The 25,905-nt window shown below is 44.9% G+C and overlaps 2 protein-coding genes across 10 annotated transcripts in view; both read left to right on the top strand.

Annotated features, from left to right (window-relative positions):
* LOC116751273 (protocadherin gamma-C4) overlaps positions 1–25,905 on the top strand; it is a 176,498-nt gene that overhangs the window by 32,607 nt on the left and 117,986 nt on the right. Inside the window, exons 1-2 of one of the 9 annotated variants that reach the window (XM_032626978.1) lie at positions 18,199–20,873; positions 25,452–25,538. The exons of 4 other annotated variants lie outside the window; for them this stretch is intronic. In XM_032626978.1, coding sequence (XP_032482869.1) covers positions 18,438–20,873; positions 25,452–25,454 — 2,439 coding nt within the window. In that variant the 5' untranslated portion in view covers positions 18,199–18,437 and the 3' untranslated portion in view covers positions 25,455–25,538. Of the gene's footprint in view, positions 1–1,214; positions 3,800–11,802; positions 14,432–18,198; positions 20,874–23,205; positions 25,736–25,905 lie in introns of those variants that run through there. 4 more of the 9 variants (XM_032626967.1, XM_032626974.1, XM_032626962.1 and 1 more) reach the window with 4 other exon arrangements.
* LOC116750510 (protocadherin gamma-B3-like) lies at positions 8,483–10,942 on the top strand. Its single transcript, XM_032625243.1, is given in 1 exon segment — positions 8,483–10,942. A coding segment is annotated over 1 exon segment (2,460 nt).

Below are 25,905 nucleotides of genomic sequence, written 5' to 3'. Positions count from 1 at the left end.
CCAGCACTCTTCGTATCTTTACAAGCTAAGTGTCTTGGGATCCCAGATCTATTTTAACATGTTGTGAAAAGTTTGAGGTATGCAGTGTCTGCTATTAAGAGTGTGTTTAATAAATGGGAGAAATCTTTCTCTCTCAGGCACAGTAACAAATTGCTCTTGTGAAAAATTGTACATTGAGAAAAATTTTGCAACCTATTCTCACATTGCTTCCTTAAAACTTTATTTTTTGAATTTTCTAGGTATAGATGTAAAACATCTTTATTTTCCTATAAAGGTGTCATTAAGTAAAAATTGCTTCTCTCAATGGACTCTCTGAAATGTCCACTTTTTTTTTTTAGTCATGAGGCATTTCTTTTTCTGCTACCATATAAACGTGATAACATTAAATATCTGTCTTAACATAGAGAGGCCACTCACTGCCTGCTCAATGATAAGCATCTGGACTTGTTTTTCTGTAAGGGTGATGAACTAAAGCCTTTCTGCCATAGTCACTCTACTGATTTTCCCCAGGTGTCTGTAACTGTAAAACTTCTAACTCCAATTTAGACATGGTAATAGGAAAATATAAATAATGCATAGTTAATCCGACTCAAACTCTCCGTCTGATATAGCGTAGTTGCCATGTTCTTAGTGTGAAAATCTTGAAACTTTCTTGAAGACCTCACAAGTAACAAAAAGAAAAAAAAAGTCCCTCTATTTCTTCTGCATATGACAGCTAATGCAATTTGCATAATTCAGTAGGCCTTTTTTCAAAGGTCTACTGAGAGCTAAAATTGTTTTCTTGGCATTCTTATATACAAACGGGCATGTTTTCATAAATATATCCTAATTAAAAAATGAAATCCTTAAACCGCAAAAGAATACTGATGTCCTAATTAAATGGACTCAATATAGGTAAGAGATAATTAAAGGGCATAGGCTCAATGGCACAGTAAATAAAACTTTTCTAAAGAAGTAAAAAATAATCTAATAATTATATTAATCTCAGAATTAAGCTTGTGGAAGTCTTTTGCTATTTTAGAATTAAATCTTATTTAAATATAAGGAATGTCACGTGGTAATATATTAAGGATACAGAAAATTATTAGAAATAAAATATAATTAAACATATTTGAAATCAAAACAGAATTGGTGTAGTAACTGGTTAGGACTCTGAGCGTCGCTGTTCACCAAAGTGGGAAAGAAGCTGCCGCTGATGCGATCACTCTGTTCCTTCCGCACTAAGCACGCGCAGACCAGACAAGCTCCTGGGAAAGGCCGCCCACCCGCGCCCCTCTCCCATTTCCGCAAGGGAATGTGTTCCCCTTAGCTTTAGAGAAGTAAGGAAACAGCAGATTGGAACCAGGACTAAGAGAAAACTGGTCAGAGAGAGGCAATGGCGGATCCACTGAGGGGTTGGGGCTGCAGAGAGCTGTTCCTGCTCTCCATGCTGCTGGGGACGCTGTGGGGAGCCGGGGCCGGGCAGATCCGCTACTCGGTACCAGAGGAGCTGGAGAAAGGCTCCTTCGTGGGCAACATCGCCAAGGACCTGGGGCTGGAGCCCTGGGAGCTGGCGGAGCGGGGAGTCCGCATCGTCTCCAGAGGTAGGACGCAGCTCTTTGCTCTGAACCCGCGAAGCGGCAGCTTGGTCACCGCCAGCAGGATAGACCGGGAGGAGCTCTGCGCTCAGAGCGCGCGGTGTCTGCTGAGTTTTAACATCTTGGTTGAGAGTAAAATGAAAATGTATGGGGTAGAAGTAGAAATAATCGATATTAATGATAACTTCCCGCGTTTCCGGGATGAGGAAGTAAAAGTAAAAGTTAATGAAAATGCGGCTGTGGGAACGCGGTTAGTACTTCCCTTTGCTCGAGATGCCGATGTGGGTGTGAACTCCCTCCAGAGTTACCAGCTCAGCTCCAATATGCACTTCTCTTTGGCCGAGAAAAGCGACACAGATGGACAGAAATATCCAGAGCTGGTACTGGAACAGCCGTTGGACCGAGAGAAAGTAGCTGTTCACGACCTCCTGCTCACAGCTTTAGATGGCGGAGACCCCGTACTCTCTGGTACCACGCATATCCGCGTGATGGTCCTCGATGCAAACGATAATGCGCCCCTGTTCACTCAATCCGAGTACAGAGTGAGTGTTCCAGAGAACATAGCTCTCGGCACTCGGCTGCTCACACTAACCGCCACGGATCCAGATGAGGGAATAAATGGGAAATTGACCTACTCTTTTCGCAATGAAGAAGACAAAATTTCAGAGACTTTCCAACTTGATTCCAACTTGGGTGAAATCTCAACTCTGCAATCACTGGATTACGAAGAATCCAGATTCTATCACATGGAAGTGGTAGCTCAGGATGGAGGTGCTCTTCTTGCCAGCGCTAAGGTACTAATCACAGTTCAGGACGTGAATGACAATGTGCCTGAAGTGATCCTCACCTCTCTCGCCAGTTCCATCTCTGAAGACGGTCTTCCCGGAACGATAATTGCTCTGTTTAGCGTACATGATGGTGATTCTGGAGAGAATGGTGAGATTGCATGTTCTATTCCCAGGAACTTGCCTTTTAAATTGGAAAAGTCAGTTGATAATTACTATCACTTACTGACAACAAGAGCCCTGGACAGAGAAGAGATCTCAGATTACAACATCACAGTAACTGTCACTGACTGTGGAAATCCACCACTGTCTACAGAAAACCACATCTCCCTGAAAGTGACAGACATCAATGACAACCCTCCCGTTTTCCCTCACACCTTATACTACACCTACATCCCAGAAAACAACCCCAGAGGCATCTCGATCTTCTCTGTGAACGCCCATGACCCCGACAGCGGCAACAACGCACAGGTCACTTACTCTCTGGCTGAGAACAAATTTCAGGGAACGCCTCTATCATCCTGCGTCTCCATTAACTCTGACACTGGAGTCCTGTATGCACTGTGCTCTTTCGACTATGAGCAGGTTAGAGAACTGCAGCTGTGGGTGACAGCCAGTGACAGTGGGGACCCTCCACTCAGCAGCAACGTGTCTCTGAGCCTGTTCATCCTGGACCAGAACGATAACGCACCTGAAATTCTGTACCCCGCCCTCCCCACCGACGGTTCCACCGGTGTGGAGCTGGCACCCCGCTCTGCAGAGCCTGGTTACCTGGTGACCAAGGTGGTGGCTGTGGACAGAGACTCAGGCCAGAACGCCTGGCTGTCCTACCGCCTGCTCAAGGCCAGCGAGCCAGGACTCTTCGCAGTGGGGCTGCACACGGGCGAGTTGCGCACAGCGCGGGCCCTGCTGGACAGAGACGCGTTCAAGCAGAGCCTGGTGGTGGCCGTCCAGGACCACGGCCAGCCCCCTCTCTCGGCCACCGTCACGCTCACGGTGGCTGTGGCTGATAGCATCCCAGATGTGCTGGCTGACTTGGGCAGCCTCAAACCCTCCGCCGACCCTGAGGACTCGAGCCTCACGCTGTACCTAGTGGTGGCGGTGGCCGCGGTCTCCTGCGTCTTCCTCGCATTTGTCATCGCGCTGCTGGCGCTCAGACTGCGGCGCTGGCACAGGTCGCGCGTGCTGCAGGCTTCCGTCAGCGGGTTGGCTGGCGCGCCCGCCTCTCACTTTGTGGGCGTGGACGGGGTGCGGGCTTTCCTGCAGACGTATTCGCACGAGGCCTGGCTCACTGCGGACTCGCGGGGGAGTCACGTGATCTTCCCGCAGCCCAACTACGCGGACACACTCATCAGCCAGGAGAGCTGTGAGAAAAGCGAGCCTCTCCTGATATCTGAGAAGATAAACGCAAAGGAAACAGAGCTAGGAGTTGTTCAGGTGAGTTTTCTTTTTTCTGTAACTATGTTTGGAGCATTTTCTTCATTTGTTTCCATCATTTTTCTGCCCCATTCAAAATTGGTTAAGTATGTAAATAGTGAATCATTCTTTGCTTTATTTACAGATTAACTTGATTTGATAATTGATGCTTTCTCCGTTTGTTTTCAAATTATATTTTGTTTTTAATGTCTTTTTTCTATAATATGTGGATATTTTAGAAACTATAGCTGATATCCATAGGCTTAAGTGAAACAAGTATTTTTTTTACATCTTTATTGGAGTATAATTGCTTTACAATGGTGTGTTAGTTTCTGCTTTATAACAAACTGAATCAGTTATACATATACATATGTTCCCATATCTCTTCCCTCTTGCGTCTCCCTCCCTCCCACCCTCCCTATCCCACCCCTCCAGGCGGTCACAAAGCACCGAGCTGATCTCCCTGTGCTATGTGGCTGCTTCCCACTAGCTATCTACCTTAAGTTTGGTAGTATATATATGTCCATGCCTCTCTCTCGCTTTGTCACAGCTTACCCTTCCCCCTCCCCATATTCTCAAGCCCATTCTCTAGTAGGTCTGTGTCTTTATTCCTGTCTTACCTCTAGGTTCTTCGTGACATTTTTTTTTTCTTAGATTCCATATATATGTGTTAGCATACAGTATTTGTCTTTCTCTTTCTCACTTACTTCACTCTGTATGACAGACTCTAGGTCCATCCACCTCATTACAAATAGCTCAATTTCGTTTCTTTTTATGGCGAGTAATATTCTATTGTATATATGTGCCACGTCTTCTTTATCCATTCATCCGATGATGGACACTTAGATTGTTTCCATCTCTGGGCTATTGTAAATAGAGCTGCAGTGAACATTTTGGTACATAACTCTTTTTGAATTATGGTTTTCTCGGGGTATGTGCCCAGTAGTGGGATTGCTGTGTCATATGGTAGTTCTATTTGTAGTTTTTTAAGGAAGCTCCAAGTATTTTAAAAGAAAGTGGTTATACTTTATCCAAAGGCTTTCTTATACCAGAACTGTTTGTTAATAGAGGAATTGTTTGATTAGAACATCCAAATTGTTAGATGTAATGTTCTCTTTTGAATATTTGCTTAAACACCAATAGCACATATGTTTTGGAGAAAGTATTGTGCAGTATTGGTATTTAGTACCTGCTGTTTTTGTAAGGGTACTAATAATTTGCATAAATCAGTGGAAGAATATAGAAAACTTCTGCGTGATCAGTATCAGAAAGACAGATTAAATTTATAGTGATGATAATGTCTGTGGCATTCTGAAATCTGGAAAGTTTGGGTTAACCCGTGTAATAATTGGACATGTGTAATTGTTTAGAGAAGAAATCAAAGGATCCTTTGACTTGTGCTTTAGAATAAATTCTGTGATGCAGTTTAAAATCGTCAAATAATTAGATACCAGTTCATTAAATACATATATACCATACACCTGGCATCTTCTGGTTACACATAACCCGTCCACTTTTCAGAATCAATATCGACCTGAATGTTTGCATTTCTGCAAGTGCAGCTACAATTCGCTTTATTAGAAGAGCTTAAGATTTGTATTTGGAAAATCAATTCAACTGATGAAATAAAGTAAGGCAGGACAAGAAAAATTAAGGATAAAATTCTCTGTGTTTGTTTGGGCCTCCTCCCTCCCTAATGTGCAGTGTACATCTATATTACACATTAACCAGAGCTCCTCAGAAATGAGAATGCCTGCTTGACTGTATTTTTTCTTTCAATATTTTTTCTTTCTCCTGATGCTAACACTGTAAGTTCTTAAAAGAATAGTGTTCTTTCCCAGCTCTGTAGAGGGTCACGGTGACTTTCTGCTCACTTTGTACATACTTACCTGGACTATATATCCTTGGCAAACTTCACGCAGAATATCAGTATATCATTTTGATAAACGATCCTTTGTCTCAAAAATGTATTTGACTGTGCCTTCAACTTCTAACAGGCAGAGCAGTTCTCAGAGCTTTCTGAGAAGCTGCTTCCTGGGTTATCATCCTCAGTTCAGCTCGAATAAAATTCCCTTTTTTTCCTCTTAACTTGATAGTTAATTAAATTTTCACTGACACGACTTTAAAATGGTTTGGAAATTTAAAAAACTATTTCTCAGGGATGTGCTCATCTTAAACTATGAGATTTTTCTTATGAAATGCTGGTCTGTGTGTCTCAAATTTCACGAATATGTCTTGTGTAATGGAAGAACTATGTACACTGTTCGTTTTTGCATATGATTTGCTGAAGATGATTTTCAGATCCTTATTTTTAAAAGATTTTTCAAACTTTAAAATTTTGTACTTTCAACAACTTGAACATCAGCTGCAAAGTATGAATAAATGGGGAAAATGGCAATAAAATATTATTAATGGAATAGTAGGTTACATTACCTCAACCACATGAAAGGGTTACCATACATTTGGGAACCTAGGACCACTTGATTTTATTTTTTCAACATTTATTTGAAGGGGATCTAATTATATTTATATATAGGCAATTCTGATCTCAGGGTACAATGTACAGACTCACCGAAGAGTGAAGTCATCCAAAGAGTAACAAGAAAAAAAAAAAAAGAGTAACAAGAGAATCTGTATGATTAATACTGAATACTGATATCATTCACTCTTACATGAAAACTCACTTTTCCATTATTTTTTAAAGAAAAGATTACTGTATAGATTTGGGTATGTGTCCTGGGTTAACTTTTTCATGCAATGGGAGAAAATACCTTTTATATCTCTATAAACTTCAATAGACTTCACATAATAAAATGCGTGATCTACACACTGTGAGTGTATATACTATACATAGTATACTCTGAAATACTTGAATCTTTAGCTTCATCTGTGTTCTGAAAAGATAACTTTCCGGTACTAATTGAAGTGTTCACACAGTGTTAAAAAAAAAAAAAAGGCACTTGCTCAGTCATATTTTGGAGCAGTCTTGAGTCAGTAGTGGGGTTTTTTTGTTGGTTTTTTTTGCGGTACGCGGGCCTCTCACCGTTGTGGCCTCTCCCGTTGCGGAGCACAGGCTCGGACGCCCAGTAGTGTTTTTTATGTTTGTATAGAGATGCCAATGAGTTTCTGTCTCGAATCCTGGATAAATGTGCTTTTCCACTATAAAATGAGTTCTACATTGTTATACATCTTCCAAGTTTTAGACTGACCATATATTATGTAGTTTAAAATTTTTTTTCTGGGCTTCCCCGGTGGTGCAGTGGTTGAGAGTCTGCCTGCCGATGCAGGGGACACGGGTTTGTGCCCCGGTTCGGGAGGATCCCACGTGCCGCGGAGCGGCTGGGCCTGTGAGCCATGGCCGCTGAGCCTGCGCGTCCGAGCCTGTGCTCCGCAACTGCAGAGGTCACAACGGTGAGAGGCCCGCGTACCGCAAAAAAAAAAAAAAAAAAAAAAAAAAAAAAAAAAATTCTGAATGAAGATTTCTAGTTTGGAAATGGAATTAATACTCTAAGAAACCTATCAGAAACATGGAAACTGAAGTGCTTATTGCTAAGGGAAGAGTGTCAATAACAAAGAGTTGAGATGATCAGATAGTAGCCCAGAGACCAAGGAAAAGTGGACAACATAGATTACTTTCTTTGGAATATATCATTATAAGGACTCATACTTCACCCCCAAAATCCAAGTAACTCACCATTGCTAAGCTACTTGAGAAGAAACAGTACAATTAAAGACAATGGTAATGTAGTGTGGACAAATAAAATTAGTGGAATAGTTTTAAATCATAGTCATTTAATTAAAAAGACACGGAAAAGTGTCTATTTTTAATTAAATGACTACAATTTCAGGAAAAGAGAGTTTCTTGCTTCTTTACCATACTTCTATTTCATAAGGACAACCAATCTCCTTGCTATCTATCAGTTATTTTGGGAAGAAGATTATAAAGACAGAAGAAAGCAATACATAGGATAAAACTAAAAGCTGTGCGATTTATAACTTCTATAAGTTGGAAGAAAAGGAAATAGAGTGAAATAACAGTACATATCAAGCTGATATTTCAAGAATTTTCATATTACACTTTCTGCCACAACCAACACTTTCATTTGTATCACTTTCTACATATTACTTTATTTGGTCTTCAATTTTACTGAGGTACGCAGGGAAGATGTTATTATGGCCACTGTATGAAAATGGAAACTAAAAGCATGACGACGCCAATAAACATCTTCAGCAAGATACCTCTGGCTTTGAGGAATAAAAATCACCTGATTTGGATGGATAAAGTTCAAGTTCAAAGAAATGACAGCGAGAACGAAGATACAGTACATTTAAAAAATGTTAAAATCCTTATAACATGGGACGAATGAGTATATGTATGAGGACACAGTAGACTTGTCTTCTAGCTGGCTCTATATTTGGAACTGATTTAGTAATCACTAGTGCAGTTCTGCAGCCGAGGCGCGGGGTGCAGCTGTTGGCTAGTACTGAACAAGGTATCCAGCTCCTCCTGAAGCAAAGGAATCGCCTGCGGACCGCGGAATCCCGCGGACTGTGCACTCTCTGAGGTTTTCTGCGGCAGAAATATCTATCCGAGAATCTGCTTGCCAAGACGCATCCAAGGAGTAGCTCCTGCTCAGAAATTCTTGGGATCATTTAGCGATCGCAGCTCTTCGGGATCAGAAAGGCAAAGGCGCAGAGAGTGGGATGGGAAACCGCTTGAGGTCGAAGCGCCAGGCTGGGCGGAGGCGAATTTTGTTTCTCTTCCTGCTGTCTTTGTTCCGCCTGGCACTTTCGGAGCAAGTCCGCTACGCTATTCCAGAGGAGCTGGCCAGGGGCTCGCTGGTGGGGAACCTCGCCAAGGATCTGGGGCTTGGTGTGCGAGATTTGTGTACACGGAACCTGCGGATTAGTGCAGAGAAGAAATTCTTCACAGTGAGCACGGAGAACGTAGACTTACTTGTGATCGATCGTATAGACCGAGAGCAGATTTGTGGCAGGAAGTCGATGTGTGTTCTGGAATTCGAAATGGTCGCTGAAAAGCCTTTGAACTTTTTTCATATAACCGTGGAGATTCAAGTCAACGACAACCCACCGACCTTTAGCCGAAATGTCACTGAGCTGGAAATCAGTGAACTGGCCCTAACTGGAGCCACCTTTGCCCTGGAATCCGCACAAGATTCAGATGTAGGTGTCAATTCCCTGCAGCAATACTACCTCAACCCCGACCCTCATTTCTCTTTGATCCGGAAGGAGAACCCAGACGGCAGTAGGTACCCAGAACTGGTAGTGCAGGCTCCCCTGGACAGAGAAGAGCAGTCCTGACACCACCTGGTCCTCACGGCTATGGATGGGGGTGAGCCAGCCAGAAGCTGCACTACGCAGATCAGGGTAGTTGTGGCAGATGCAAATGATAACCCCCCAGTGTTCACCCAGGACATGTACAGGGTCAGTGTTCAAGAGAACCTACCCCTAGGTTCCTCTGTGCTAAGAGTGATGGCCACTGACTTGGATGAGGGCATCAATGCTGAGATCACCTACGCTTTTATCAATATTAGTAAGGCAGTGAGACAGCTGTTCAAGCTGGACAGTGAAACAGTGGAACTCACCACTGGTGGAGGACTGGACTTTGAAGAGAGAGGGAGCTACACAATTGGGGTGGAAGCAAAGGATGGTGGACGTCACACTGCGCATTGCAAACTACAAATAGGTATTTTGGATGAAAATGACAATGCTCCCGAGATAACCCTGAATTCTGAATCTAAATATATACAAGAAGATGCTGAGCTGGGGGCTGTGGTTGCCTTGATCAAAACACATGATCTAGATTCTGGATTTAATGGGGGAAACTTATGCCAACTAAAAGGAAATTTCCCATTTAAAATAGTTCAAGATACAAAAAACACATACAAGCTGGTGACAGACAGAGCCTTAGATCGAGAGAAGACTCCGGAATACAATGTCACTATCACAGCTACAGACAAGGGCAAGCCGCCCCTCTCCTCTAAAAGAAGTGTCACCTTGAAAGTCGCTGATGTCAACGACAACGCTCCGGTTTTCCACCAGGCCTGCTACGTGGTCCACGTGGCCGAAAACAACCCGCCCGGTGCCTCCAACGCCCAACTTAGCGCTTCAGATCCAGACTTGGGGCCCAACGGCCACGTCTCCTACTCCATCGTTACCAACGACCTGAAGCCGCACGCGCTGTCGTCCTACATGTCCGTGAGCGCGCAGAGCGACGTGGTGTTCGCGCAGCGCCCCTTCGACCACGAGCAGCTGCGCGCCTTCGAGCTGACGCTGCAGGCCCGCGACCACGGCTCGCCCGCGCTCAGCGCCAACGTGAGCCTGCGCGTGCTGGTGGGCGACCGCAACGACAACGCGCCCAGGGTGCTGTACCCGGCGCTGGGGCCCGACGGCTCGGCGCTCTTCGACATGGTGCCGCGCGCCGCGCAGCCAGGCTACCTGGTCACCAAGGTGGTGGCGGTGGACGCCGACTCTGGACACAACGCCTGGCTGTCCTACCACGTGCTGCAGGCCAGCGAGCCCGGACTCTTCAGCGTGGGGCTGCGCACGGGCGAGGTGCACACGGCGCGGGCCCTGGGCGACAGGGACGCGGCCCGCCAGCGCCTGCTGGTTGCTGTGCGCGACGGGGGACAGCCGGCCCTCTCGGCCACCGCCACGCTGCTCCTGGTTTTCGCGGACAGCCTGCAGGAGGCGCTGCCGGACCTCAGTGACCACTCTGAGCCCACTGACCCTCAAGCTGAGCTGCAGTTTTACCTGGTGGTAGCCTTGGCCTTGATCTCAGTGCTCTTCCTCCTGGCAGTGATTCTGGCGGTTGCCCTGAGTTTGTGACGCTCCTCCAGCCCTGCCACCTGGAGTTGCTTTCAGACTAATTTTTGCTCCAAAACTGGACCCGAAGTTCTCCCCAACTATGGGGAAGGGGCTTTACCATATTCCTACAATCTGTGTGCTGCCACACATTCCTCAAAGACTGAGTTTAAATTTCTCAATATAAAGCCTGAAAATGCTCTACCACGAGATCTTCTGTATAATGAAGCCTCTTGGCTTGAAAGTACCAGTAATGACAATCCCCAAATTGCTTGTAATTCAGTCAATTTGCAACAGGTGAGTTACTTCAAAACCTTTTCCTCCCATAAGTATAACTAGGTTTCGACTCACTATTTTAGAGGTCAAAAATATACAGGCTAAGTATGCCCTGTTTTTTGTGGGGCTTTTCTTTTTGGTGTTTTATTAATTTTTCTGGACATAGAATAGGGATGGGGAGGCTGTTAGAAATTCTTTGTTCACTAATCTGTGTTGCAGTTGTTCTTTCATGGAATGTCGCTTAGTGATGATCTTGAAATTTCTGTTAATTCTAAAACAATATGTCCTGAAACATTTTTAATATGCTAGTATCTCATTCTCATTGTAGGACATATTATTTATATATAATCTAGACAATTAAGTGGTTTACATGGTTTCAGTGTAGTCAGTCCTAAACTATGTTTTATATATAATATAAATATAAGAATACTTTTTCACTATAGCCTATATATTTTCACTTCCTTTGCATGTTCTTGAGGGTATAAACAAATATTGGCTAAATTAGGGCAGTTCTTAATCTATATGTTGATAAAAATAGGTAATGACGTCTAAAAATGGCAACTCTTGTGACCTAGTGGTGGATTGGTCCCAAACATGTTTGTGGTTGTTGATACCCTTATTGATGATGAGACAAATATAAATGATGGTGGAGTGTGGATTTCAAGATTTATAGAAAAGTGTAAACGTATTTGTGTTCTCCAATGCCATAAGAAATGTCACAGAAATAAGTGTCACTCCAGGGAACATAAAAAAAATTCAAAATATGCTATTTTATTCTTCCAAGTGCTTTTCATTCTTGGGGAGAGAAATATTGAGTGTCATCTATGCAGATTTAGCAGAAATAAGATCCTGTGTATAATGGTTTCCACGGAACCGTGCAGTATTAAGTTAGGACTCTAAGCGTCGCTGTTCACCAACCGGGCAAGGAAAGCAGTGAGAACTCGAGTTATATCCTCAAAGCACAAAGCACAACTTACACCAAAGCTTTGCAGCTGCGCAGACATTCTGTCCTAAAACGCTTCGCATCTGATCGCGGCTTGTTTATGGACCTTGACCTCCAATTCTGAGAAGCCCCAAAATTGATGCGAACCTGTTCACCCTACTCGTAATCCCAGGGAAGTCCAGAACGAGCCAGTAATGGCGGCTCTGCAAAGGCGGCGGCACTACAGTGTATTTGTCCTGCTCTTCATGCTCCTGGGGACGCTGTGGGAGGCCGGGGCCGGGCAGATCCATTACTCCATTCCTGAGGAGCTGGACAAAGTCTCTTTCGTGGGCAACATTGCCAAGGATCTCGGGCTGGAGCCCCGGGAGCTGGCGGAGCGCGGAGTCCGCATCGTCCACAGAGGTAGGACGCAGCTTTTCGCTCTGAACCCGCAAAGCGGCAGTTTGGTCACCGCGGGCAGGATAGACCGGGAGGAGCTCTGCGCTCAGAGCGAACCGTGTCTGGTGAGTTTTAACATCCTTGTTGAGGATAAATTGAATCTTTATCCCGTGGAAGTGGAAATAGTGGACATTAACGACAATGCACCCCGATTCTTAAGGGAAGAATTGGAAGTGAAAATTATCGAAAACGCAGCCTTATCTTCTCGATTTCCGCTAATGGAGGTCTATGACCCGGATGTGGGAGTGAACTCTCTCCAGGGCTTCAAGCTCAGCGGGAATAGTCACTTCTCAGTGGACATGCCAAGCGAAGCCAATGGGCCCAAATACCCGGAGCTTGTGCTGGAGCGCGCCCTGGACCGGGAGAGAGAAGCCATTCACCGCCTGGTCCTTACTGCCATGGATGGTGGTGACCCTGTCCGCTCAGGTGTGGCTCGAATTCTGGTTACTGTCCTAGATGCAAATGACAACGCTCCAGTGTTTACTCAGTCTGTGTACCGTGTGAGTGTTCCTGAAAATCTTCCAGTAGGTACGCCAGTGTTGTCGGTAAATGCCAGGGACCAGGATGAAGGAGCCCACGCGGAAGTAACGTATTCTTTCGTGAGGATAACAGAAAAGATCTCAAAGACTTTCTGCTTGAATGTTTTGACTGGAGAAATATCAACTTCTGCAAATCTAGACTATGAAGACTCCAGCTTTTATGAGCTGGATGTTGAAGCCCGGGATCGGCCAGGTCTACAAGACAGAGCCAAAGTCTTAATATCTATCTTGGATGTGAATGACAATGTACCAGAAGTGGTAGTTACCTCTGGAAGCAGGTCAGTTGCTGAAAGTACACTGCCAGGCACAGTGATTGTTCTTTTTCAAGTATATGATCGAGACTCTGGACTGAATGGCCTGGTAACATGTTCTATCTCAAGAAGTCTGCCGTTTGAACTGGAAAAATCAGTAGACAATTATTATCGATTAGTGACGAATACAGTTCTAGATCGAGAGCAGGTGTCTTCGTACAACATCACTGTGACAGCCACAGACAAAGGAATTCCATCTCTGTCTACAGAAATGCTCATCTCCCTAAATGTGGCAGACATCAATGACAACCCGCCTGTCTTTCCCCACACCTCCTACTCTGTCTACATTCCTGAGAACAACCCCAGAGGTGCCTCCATCTTCTCAGTGACTGCACACGACCCTGACAGCCATGAGAATGCACAGGTCACCTACTCCCTAGCTGAAGACACCATCCAGGGGGGACCTCTATCCTCCTATATCTCCATCAACTCCGACACTGGCTTACTATATGCATTGCACTCTTTCGACTATGAGCAGTTCCGTGACCTGCAACTGAGAGTGATTGCAAGTGACAGCGGGGACCCGCCGCTCAGCAGCAACGTGTCTCTGAGCATATTCGTGCTGGACCAGAACGACAACACACCTGAGATTCTGTACCCTGCCCTCCCCACTGACGGTTCTACTGGTGTGGAGCTGGCACCCCGCTCCGCAGAGCCCGGATACCTGGTGACCAAGGTGGTGGCTGTGGACAGAGACTCGGGCCAGAACGCCTGGCTGTCCTACCGCCTGCTCAAGGCCAGCGAGCCAGGGCTCTTCGCGGTGGGGCTGCACACGGGCGAGGTGCGCACAGCGCGGGCCCTGCTGGACAGAGACGCGCTCAAGCAGAGCCTGGTGGTGGCGGTCCAGGACCACGGCCAGCCCCCTCTCTCCGCCACAGTCACTCTCACAGTGGCTGTGGCTGACAGCCTCCCAGATGTCCTGGCCGACTTGGGCAGCCTGGAGGTCCCGCACGACTCTGACGCTTCAGGCCTGACATTGTACCTGGTGGTGGCGGTGGCCGCGGTCTCCTGCGTCTTTCTTGCTTTTGTCATTGTGCTGCTGGCGCTCAGACTGCGGCGCTGGCAGAGATCGCACGTGCTGCAAGCTTCGGGAGGTGTACCAGCGAGCTTACCTGCCTCTCACTTTGTGGGTGTGGAGGGGGTGCGGGCTTTCCTGCAGACCTATTCCCACGAGGTCTCGCTCACCGCGGACTCGCGGAGTCACGTGATCTTTCCGCAGCCCAACTACGCGGACACGCTCATCAGCCAGGAGAGCTGTGAGAAAAGCGAACCTCTTTTGATTCAGGAAGATTTTTGTAAAGAGCAAGACTCCCTTGTTCAGGTGAGGTTATTGCTTTTATTGTTCTTATTCGAACAGGAAAAATTAAAATTCTCTTTGATCAGTGCTTAGTTTTCTTAGTCTTTTGCAGTGAATCATATAGTTTTGAGAAGGTTTTTCTTTTATATCAGTAGAGGTCTATTAAATCTTAGTTTTCTCGAATTTCACCAAAATAAATCGTAATAATGTATGCCCTGAATTTCCTTTACTCCTCTCCTCTTGGCAAGCTCTTTGTACCTTGGGTTGCTTACATCTCACTTCTTAGTTGTTTTCTTTTCTTTTTTTTCTATCATGTGGCGTATCTGAGATTATTATTATTTTTTTTTTTTATTTTTTTGCGGTACGCGGGCCTCTCACTGTTGTGGCCTCTCTCGCTGCGGAGCCCAGGCTCCGGACGCGCAGGCTCAGCGGCCATGGCTCACGGGCCTAGCCGCTCCGCAGCATGTGGGATCTTCCCGGACCGGGACACGAAACCCGTGTCCCCTGCATCGGCAGGCAGGCGGACTCCCAACCACTGCGCCACCAGGGAAGCCCAAGGGTTGTCATTTAAAAGAATGATTAATCTAAATCATCATGGCCCAAAGGTGTGAATGAAACTATGGCTTGGTGAGTAGAAAACAGCAAAGTTTTCAGTTAAGTTGTTCTAACAAAATGGATTTCCTAGGAGGTAGGAGATTCCATTATTGGTGCTTTTCCAAAGGACGTTGATTGTCCTGGGATTAATGGCATACAGGAGATAATATTGATATAATTTGGTGAGTTGTTGAACTTGATGATAGCCAAGGTATTTTCCAATCCTGAGCTTACGATTCTAATATCTGATAACACAATGGATTTGCCACTTGTGCATCTAAATTTGTTATGCACGTTTAAAGTAGACAATTCAGAATATATCTTGAAAATGCGTGAGAACTTCCTTTGTAATCTGAAATTGTCAGTGTTTGTAAAGAAAGATAGTACTCAGTTGATATCTTTAAGTTAGCTGCTAAAGGATAATTAATGCATGTTTTTCTAAATCGATATTTACTTTCAGCAATTATTGTAGAATTATTTATTTCAAGATTCCAGGTGTATATGACTAACCAAGAGATTCCAGTCATACACATTTCAAATATAATTTGTTTGGACGTTTGTGATATAATTCTTTAATGGTTTAATCAGAATTGAATAGAATTCAGGTTTTAAAGAACTTGGATATTGGTTGTGGGAGTCAGATGGTCTTTAATATTAAGATTTGTTTCACACACTGTGAGAGTGTAAATGTTATTTTAGTATACTACGAATTTTGGATGATTTAAACTAATCTTCCATTGTTAAAAACAAAACTCACTAACCGTTTCATGGTTGGTAGACTGGTTTATTTTATTTTCTTATCTGCTGAGTAACTGGGACACTAGGTAGTTTACTTTATTCTCTTATCTGAATTACCCGTGAACATTTCATTTAAACAAATAAAATATTTCACTGACAGAAAAACTGTTAGATTCTACTCTCACAATAGTCATTCATTCATGTGGACTGAACAAGTGTTAAATCCTGGCAATCATGGACTTTGCTAAGTTTTGGCTGAGGCTCTTTGACTTACATACTATAGATCATTAGTAAAAAGATAGGCAATCTGAGATTTTGAGCATATAGTGATTTGGAAGCACCAGAAAAAAAAATCTACCAAATTATTGGGCTATTTTACAACTTGTGAAAACCACCCATTCTGATCAAGTGACATCAAAGGGGAAGAAGTAAAATCTCAGAGAGAATCATTGGAAGAATCCTACATCTTTGCCTGGGAATGAAAACCTAAACAGAACTCCAAACAAATGGTTCTTCAGGGGAAAAAAAGTCCCATAAAGAAAGGAGAGGAAAAAAAAAAAAAAAAAAAAAAAAAAAGAAAGGAGAGGAGGTGAATAACTCACTGTCTGGGAAAATGAATAGACTTTTCATAGAATTTTTTTATGTAAGTAAACAAATGAAGGTCAAGATTCTTCCCAATAACTCAATCAATAATAACATACTCCCTTTAAAAATACATTATTTCAATTTTATACAGTAGTTTTATGTTATATTTAAACACCTCTTGGTGGATGAGTAGAAATTTTTAATATTTAATTTTATGTTGTAAAGTAACTTTAAAAACTTGATTGTGTCTTTTATCTAGATCTTATTTATTTAGCTCCAAAGAAGGTACCCAGAAGTATTGTTAATCGACACTTTTTAAAAACAGAATAAGAGACAAATGTGAGATTACGCTATGAATTTTGAAGTATCAAGAAGAAAAAAAATTATGACATTGGGAGCCATAATATATAGACATGAAAGTTTTGTTTGAAAATATCTGCAAGTACTTATGATCTTTAATGACCATATACTTTGCTTACATCAACAAGAAATTCAAGATTGCTACTAAACTAATAGTTTTAAACTCCTGGTTATGTAATTAATCTACAATACTCATATTGGTTCCTTTGAACAACAAAAAAGTTCTTTTATCTACTAGGTGAAAGCAAATATGATGTGAATTATTTTGATAGATTGAAATGGCATTTCATTTAAAGTATTTCCTGTATTTTGACGTAAGGCCATCAGAGAGCAGAAATAGATTACTTAGTTAGGAACTTCTCACCAACTGAGCTAAGCTTTTACAGTGTCACTTCTAGTTCTCCCTTCTGGTGCTACTAGCTACTCCCCAGGGCTTAAAATAATTTACAAAGCAAGGTGATTTCTTGCCAGGTCTTCATTTCAGAACAGGTCTCTCTCTTCTGCAACTATGTGGAAGGAATTCGTTTTATTTCTGCCAGCTGAGAGTAACCTCAGATCCATCAACAATTGAGTTTTACTTCGTTAACATCAGTGGAGCAGTGAGTACCTCTAAGGATCCTCTCAGGACAGTCCTGCATCTATCCTCAAAGGCTGTTTAGAGACCCATCTTTTCTCAATTATAGGGTAGGGTGATTATTTAAATTGCATAATGAAAAGAAACAGTGAAGCCAACACTCATTTCCTTATGAATCCACAGCCAGTAGAATCTGCAAATTTATGCCTTCTGTATAAAATGAGTTGCTTCTGTAGCTGATTGGAGCTGCTTGGCTTCTCACCTCATCTCTAATGGCACTTTTTGAGCATAAAGCAACAGCCAAGGCCAACAATGATTCCCTTTTTTCTTCTTAGGAGACTGGGAATGAGGATATTTGTATTCCTACATTGGTTCTACCATTATATAGTCAAGGATAAAGCAATTCCCTCTCATTTTAAAAATCATTAAAATGAAGGTATTGGACTAAACAATCCCTAAGATTCCATTCAATGAAAAATATTATTAAATTATCTCTCTATATGTTAAAGAAAAAATGGACTCTCTGCCTTCCATGGTGGTGTCTAGAACATAGTATATGTTCAATATCATTGAATTAACTTAAATGTATATGCTGATATAAACATTTTCTACATAACATCTTTCTTATGTATACACACCTTTTAAAAATAAATCATACTTTTTTATCTGCAATGACTGATTTTTATCTATGCGCAATAAGGTGTGAGGCAATGTCTAAGAATCATTTCAAAATTGCAGTGCAGAGCAGAGAGTTAAAAATCTGGGATTAATAAACATCCATCCATGAACATTGTTGAATTAGTGCACAGTTGCTTAAAATTTAATTTTAAATGATATGAGAGTTGTATGAATTGAAGGAATATAAATGGGAGAATTTTGAAGGATAAAACAACTTTCTGAAAAAATCAATTATTTTGCTTCAATATGGTGCAGTAACTTAGTAAGGACTCTGAGCGCCGCTGTTCACCAGCCAGGGGAAAAATGGTTCAAAAGATCCGCCAGAACCACTGAGCTTTTACAGCACAAAGAAACGCCAGACTGAGACAAATTCTCTTCCAAGCTGCACTAAACTCAGGCCTCTATACCACTGGATTCTGGGCTCCTTTTCCGAATACAGAGGGCTCTACGCAGACATACTGGCATCCAGAAACACAACAGGAGATAGGCCAGTGTCTAAAGATGAGCAGAACAAGAATGGCGGCTCGGGAGAGGGGAGGGGACTACACAGGATTCATCCTGCTCTCCATCCTCCTGGGGACCCAGAGGGAAGTTTCGGCAGGACGTATTCTCTACTCCATTCCGGAGGAGACAGACACAGGGTCTTTTGTGGGTAATATCGCCAAGGACCTGGGGTTGGAGCCCTGGGAGCTGGCGGAGCGGGGAGTCCGCATCGTCTCCAGAGGTAGGACGCAGCTCTTTGCTCTGAATCCGCGAAGCGGCAGCTTGGTCACCGCGGGCAGGATAGACCGGGAGGAGCTCTGCGCACAGAGCGTGCGGTGTCTGGTGAACTTTAACATCCTGATGGAAGATAAAATGAATCTTTACCCTATAGAAGTGGAAATAATGGATGTTAATGACAACACTCCTAAATTCCTGACGGAAGAAATGAATGTGAAAATAATGGAGAATACATCTCCTGGGGTGCGATTTCCGTTAAATGAGGCTAGGGATCCGGATGTGGGCACGAACTCTCTGCAGAGCTACCATCTCAACCCCAATCGCCACTTCTCCCTGGTTGTGCAAACTGGAGAGGATGGAACTAAATATCCGGAATTAGTGCTGGAGCGCGTGCTGGACCGGGAGGAAGTGACAGCTCACCACCTCCTCCTCACAGCCTCTGACGGCGGTGATCCACCCAGATCCGGAACCGCCCGTGTCCAAGTAACAGTGGTGGACGTGAATGATCATGCGCCAGTCTTCTCTTTGCCCCAGTACCAAGTAACTGTCCCTGAGAACGTGCCAGTGGGCACAAGACTACTCACGGTAAATGCTATCGACCTGGATGAGGGAGTCAATGGGGAAGTGACATACTCTTTTAGGAAAATAACTCCAAAAATTCTACAGATATTCCAGCTGAACTCCCACACAGGAGAATTATCAACTTTAGATGGCCTAGATTATGAAGAATCTGGCTACTATGAAATGGAAGTTCAAGCTCAGGATGGTGCTGGTAGCATGACAAGGGCTAAAGTACTGATCACAATTTTAGATGTGAATGACAATGCCCCGGAAATGACTGTAACATCTGTGAGCAGCTCAGTCCCTGAAAACACTCCTCCTGGAACAGTAATTGCTCTTTTCTACCTTCAAGACCGAGATTCTGGGAAAAATGGCCAGGTGACCTGCACTGTTTCAGAAAATCTGCCTTTTAAATTAGAAAGATCAATAGACAATTATTATAGATTGGTGACAGCAAAAAACCTAGACCGGGAAAAATTTTCTGTATATAACATCACACTGAAAGCCACAGATGGTGGAAGCCCGCCCTTGTCAACGGAAACTCACATCTCCTTGAATGTGGCAGACACCAACGACAACCCACCTGCCTTCCCCCACTCCTCCTACTCCGTCTTTGTGCCTGAGAACAACCCCAGAGGCACCTCCATCTTCTCTGTGACTGCATGTGACCCTGACAGCCACGAGAACGCCCGTGTCACATACTCCGTATCTGAAGATACTCTCCAGGGGCCATCTGTATCCTCCTATGTTTCCATCAACTCAGACACTGGAGTCCTGTATGCGTTGCGCTCCTTCGACTATGAGCAGTTTCATGACCTGCAATTGAGAGTGACTGCAAGTGACAGCGGAGACCCGCCGCTCAGCAGCAACGTGTCTCTGAGCATATTCGTGCTGGACCAGAACGACAACACACCTGAGATTCTGTACCCCGCCCTCCCCACCGACGGTTCCACGGGTGTAGAGCTGGCACCCCGCTCCGCAGAGCCCGGATACCTGGTGACCAAGGTGGTGGCTGTGGACAGAGACTCGGGCCAGAACGCCTGGCTGTCCTACCGCTTGCTCAAGGCCAGCGATCCAGGACTCTTCGCAGTGGGGCTGCACACGGGCGAGGTGCGCACAGCGAGGGCCCTGCTGGACAGAGACGCGCTCAAGCAGAGCCTGGTGGTGGCGGTCCAGGACCACGGCCAGCCCCCTCTCTCCGCCACAGTCACTCTCACGGTGGCTGTGGCTGACAGTATCCCAGATGTGCTGGCAGACCTGGGGAGTCTCGAGCGCTCCGCCGACTCTAGCGACTCCGTCCTCACGCTGTACCTGGTGATGGCCGTGGCCGCGGTGTCCTGCGTCTTTCTTGCCTTTGTTGTCGTTCTACTGGCGCTCAGGCTGAGGCGCTGGCACACGTCGCGCCTGCTCCAGGCTTCAGGAGGCGGGTTGCAGGGCGTGCCCGCCTCTCACGTGGGTGTGGACGGGGTGCGGGCTTTCCTGCAGACCTATTCCCACGAGGTCTCGCTCACCGCGGACTCGCGGGGGAGTCAAGTGATCTTCCCGCAGCCCAACTACGCTGACACGCTCATCAGCCAGGAGAGCTGTGAGAATAAGGATCCCTTGTTAACATCCATAGATTTTCATGAATGTAAGGATAAAGCCCAACGTATTCAGGTGAGTTCAGTCATTCATTTATCTTTATATTTTTTGAAGACGTATATTTTGTGTAAATTTCTTTATTGTTTTGCGAAATAAGTGATTTGAAGATGGGTAAAAAAAAACCCTTTTAAGTGGTAAAGCAAGATTAATCGTTTATTTCGGAGGTGATTCTTTAACATGGAACGCTTATTGACATAGGTTTTGGCGTCATATTTATAGTGAAAGCATATGGACAAGATTGTGAATAAGTGGATAATCGCATTTTTATACCTTCTACTTATGTTCCACATGGTGTTCTTAATTCATGTATTTTATAAATGAGAATGAATTGTTAAGTGTTTCTCATTGCATGAGGTTCTTAAGAAAGTACACTTCTGTTTTCTCAGGACTCTCTTTAGATCAGATCTATAAAAGGCTCTTGAAAAACTTTTCAGTCTGAAGACTTTTTCTGTGCCTTGCTTCTGCTTCCATGTAACTCCCCCTGGTGACCTTGAAAACCTCCATGGCTTTTGACCTATTTAAACTACAATTGTCTGTTAAAGTCAGGTCCTGGTAGAAGGTTAGATGGATGCCTAAAGAATGAAATGTGTGTGTGTCAGGCTTCACTGAGATCTTTATCAATGACAGGCATGGAGTCTAATACCACACTAAAGGTCATTGTCCAAAACCAATAAAATGTGACATCAAATAAAATGCCATTCAAGTGTCATAAGTAACATTTGTGAAATAGGCCATTGCATGTTTTTACCCCAAATTCTAATGTGCTGTGTTAGTGATGCAGTCATTCAAAGTGTGTATGTGGGCTCTATAAGTGGGAGATTTGGGATGCTGGCTTTGTGAAACAACCATCTCATACACTCAAGTCCTAGACCAGTAGTGAATTTTACTTATTGGGTCTGCTGAAAAATTCAGTTAGAAGTAATCTAGTCTGCAATTAACTACTTCTATACTTGTTATACAACATTTTAGTATAACTCAGTACATCAGTTGATTAGTACCAGGAAGTAGTTGATGACAAGGTAATCTTGTTTACTGGGACCTTTTGAGTATTAGGTAAGAGCACATTTTTTCTAGCATAATGTTGTGTTAGGTGGTGTTTTGCATATAAAGGTCTGTGCAGTCCTGTGGGAGTACATTTCATACATTCTGAAGTGTTCAGATGTACAATCACTTGGGGGAGAGGATAATGTTACTGACACCCTATGAGGCAGAAATGTGGCTATCAGGTATTTTGAAAAAGAACCCCCCCAACCAAATTTATTAGATGATTAAAAATATTTTTAAACAAAGGGGAGAAATCGTCACTAAATTCAGTGAGCTATTGCAAATAAACTTTCTAGGGACTATTTCCTTCAACCGTCATTACGGGATGTGATAAGTACAGAAGTGGGAACAAGTGCCTCAGTACATAGACCATGCTTAGTGAGTTTGTGTTGCAAAGCAAAATATATTATTCCCCTGGTAGTTTTGGAGATTTATGTTGCATTTTGTACCCAGGAAAATAATCGTGCAATGGGAAGGAGAGGGATAGGCTCTTTTCTAAAAGGCTGCATCATTTCTTTAAGTGAGATATTGGAAGTTAAAATCAAGAAATGTTACTATAAAGAAATCACTGAAACTGTTTTGGAAGAAGAGAGGTAAGTATAAATTGTGCACTTTTAGGGCTTGCTTGGTGGCACAGTGGTTGAGAGTTCGCCTGCCGATGCAGGGGACACGGGTTCGTGCCGCGGAGCGGCTGGGCCCGTGAGCCATGGCCGCTGAGCCTGCGCGCCCGGAGCCTGTGCTCAAAAAAAAATTTTGCCCTTTTAAAAGACAATTTCAGCATTACTGTTGCTCTGTGGAAAAATTGAATTAGGTACCAAAACAGTAAGGGAAAAGGCGACGAGGAAAAAAAAGATAAAACCTTATCCAATATATTGCTAATTAATAAGTATTCACAATTACTATGCTCTGAGATCGTTTAGGCCAAGTCTGTGTTATAGTTATCCTTCTATTACTAGGGCGGATTTGAAAGTCGGGGAATAATTATGTCAGTATATAGATGTTTATATATCAAACCTACCTGATTTACCTAAAAACCTGGAAAGTTGGGATAATGACGTTTCTAATAGTACAAATTAAACGTTATTAAATATACGGACATCTAAAAAAGGTTTTTCAGCTGGGCACAACGGTTATAATTATTTTAGCTGTTTAAACTTAAGCAGCGGGGGCTGCAGTTTCCTAGTGCGGACTCTGGGCGCCGCTGTTGGCCAAAGTGGAGAGCTTGGTGCTGGCGACCTCCTCGCGCAGACGCAGCGCACTTTCCCATCTCAGACTCGCTAGCCTTTCCACCGCTTCCTCCTCTGGAGAAGAAGAAACCCTGCCTGACCCCCCCACGCCGGAATAAAGCTGTTCGGAACTCCGGACTACTGCGGCACAGAGATTGTTTGTAATCCGGCGTCTCCAAGCCGGTGAGCAAGCTGAGGGGAGCAAGAGGGATGGGGAGCGGAGCTGGGGAGAGGGGCTGGGCTGAGAGGCGGCCAGTGCTCTTTCCGTTCCTGCTGTCTTTGTTCTGCCTGGCGCTCTCTGAGCAGATCCGCTACAGGATTCCCGAGGAGATGCCAGAGGGCTCGGTGGTGGGGAACCTCGCCAAGGACCTGAGACTCAGTGTCCACGAGTTACCGACTCGAAAACTGCGGGTCAGTTCGGAGAAGCCTTACTTCACTGTGAGCTCAGAGAGCGGGGAGTTACTTGTTAGCAGCAGGCTAGACCGGGAGCAGATATGCGGAAAGAAGCCGGCTTGTGCTCTAGAATTTGAGGCTGTTGCTGAAAATCCATTGAACTTTTATCACGTGAGTGTGGAGATCGAGGATGTTAATGACCACACACCAAAATTCATGCAAAATTCCTTTGCGCTACAAATAAGTGAGTCCACAAAGCCTGGGGCACGATTTATTTTAGGATCTGCCCATGATGCAGATATTGGTACCAACTCACTACAGAATTACCAGCTCAGTCCTGATGATCATTTCTCACTTGTGATTAAAGAGAAATTAGATGGCAGTAAATACCCTGAGCTGGTACTGAAGACACCTTTAGACAGGGAAGAGCAGACGTCCTACCACTTGACCTTGATGGCCTTGGATTTCGGGGATCCACCCCTAAGCAGTACTGCACAGATACAAGTCCTAGTGGCTGATGCCAACGATAACCCTCCAGTATTCAGCCAAGAACTATACAGGGTGGAGCTTCCAGAAAACGTGCTCCCAGGCACCACTGTGCTTCGAGTTATGGCCACCGACCAAGATGAGGGTGTCAATGCCGAGATCACCTTCTCTTTCACTGAAGCAGGCCAGATTACCCAGTTTGACCTGAATTCTAATACTGGGGAAATTACTCTTCTAAATGCATTAGATTTTGAGGAAGTCAAAGAATATTCCATAGTTTTGGAAGCAAAGGATGGTGGAGGAATGATTGCCCAGTGTACCGTGGAGATAGAAGTCCTAGACATAAACGACAATGTCCCAGAAGTGATATTCCAGTCTCTACCAGATCTTATTATGGAGGACACCAAGCTGGGAACACACATTGCTTTGCTCAAAATCCGTGACAAGGATTCCGGACACAATGGAGAAGTTATTTGTAAATTAGAAGGTGATGTTCCATTTAAAATACTCAATACTTCAAGAAACACGTATAAATTAGTGACAGATGGAGTTCTAGACCGCGAGCAGACCCCTGAGTATAATATCACCATCACAGCCACTGACAGAGGCAAGCCACCCCTCTCCTCCAGCTCAAGCATCACCCTGCACATCGGTGATGTAAACGACAACATGCCAGTTTTCGAACGGGCTTCCTACGTGGTCCACGTAGCAGAGAACAACCCTCCTGGCACCTCCATCACTCAAGTCCGCGCGCTGGATCCTGACCTGGGACTCAATGGCCACGTCTCCTATTCCATCGTGGCCAGCGACCTGGAGCCGCGCGCGCTGTCGTCCTACGTGTCCGTGAGCGCACAGAGCGGCGTGGTGTTCGCGCAGCGCGCCTTCGACCACGAGCAGCTGCGCGCCTTCGAGCTGACGCTGCAGGCCCGCGACCACGGCTCGCCCGCGCTCAGCACCAACGTGAGCCTGCGCGTGCTGGTGGGCGACCGCAACGACAACGCGCCCAGGGTGCTGTACCCGGCGCTGGGGCCCGACGGCTCGGCGCTCTTCGACATGGTGCCGCGCGCCGCGCAGCCAGGCTACCTGGTCACCAAGGTGGTGGCGGTGGACGCCGACTCTGGACACAACGCCTGGCTGTCCTACCACGTGCTGCAGGCCAGCGAGCCCGGACTCTTCAGCGTGGGGCTGCGCACGGGCGAGGTGCGCACGGCGCGGGCCCTGGGCGACAGGGACGCGGCCCGCCAGCGCCTGCTGGTTGCTGTGCGCGACGGGGGACAGCCGGCCCTCTCGGCCACCGCCACGCTGCTCCTGGTTTTCGCGGACAGCCTGCAGGAGGCGCTGCCGGACCTCAGTGACCACTCTGAGCCCACTGACCCCCAAGCTGAGCTGCAGTTTTACCTGGTGGTGGCCTTGGCCTTGATCTCGGTGCTCTTCCTCCTGACAGTGATTCTGGCGGTCGCCCTACACCTTCGACGCTCCTCCAGCCCCGCTGCCTGGGGCTGCTTTCAGCCTGGTGTCTGTGTCAAGTCTGGCCCCGTGGTTCCCCCCAACTACAGTGAAGGAACTTTACCTTATTCCTACAATCTGTGCGTTGCCCATACTGGAAAGACAGAGTTTAACTTTCTAAAATGTAATGAGCAGTTGAGTTCAGGACAAGACATACTTTGTGGTGATTCGTCTGGGGCCTTATTTCCACTTTGTAATTCCAGTGAGTCAACCTCCCATCAGGTGAGTTTCCTGTAAGTATAACCTGCTTCTTATGGTCTAGACAGTTCTCCATATTCACAAGAAAATACAGAAAAAAAAAAAAAAAAAAAAAAGAAAATACAGGCGTATCTCTGTTTTATTTCGTTTTGCTTTATTGCGCTTCGCAGATACTGAGTCTTTGTTTTTTCATT

The sequence above is a fragment of the Phocoena sinus genome, chromosome 3 (genome assembly GCF_008692025.1).
Source record: "Phocoena sinus isolate mPhoSin1 chromosome 3, mPhoSin1.pri, whole genome shotgun sequence".
Classification (NCBI taxonomy): domain Eukaryota; kingdom Metazoa; phylum Chordata; class Mammalia; order Artiodactyla; family Phocoenidae; genus Phocoena; species Phocoena sinus.
The sequence above is the reverse complement of the archived record's forward strand: the minus strand, read 5'-3'. Positions and strand labels throughout refer to the sequence as shown.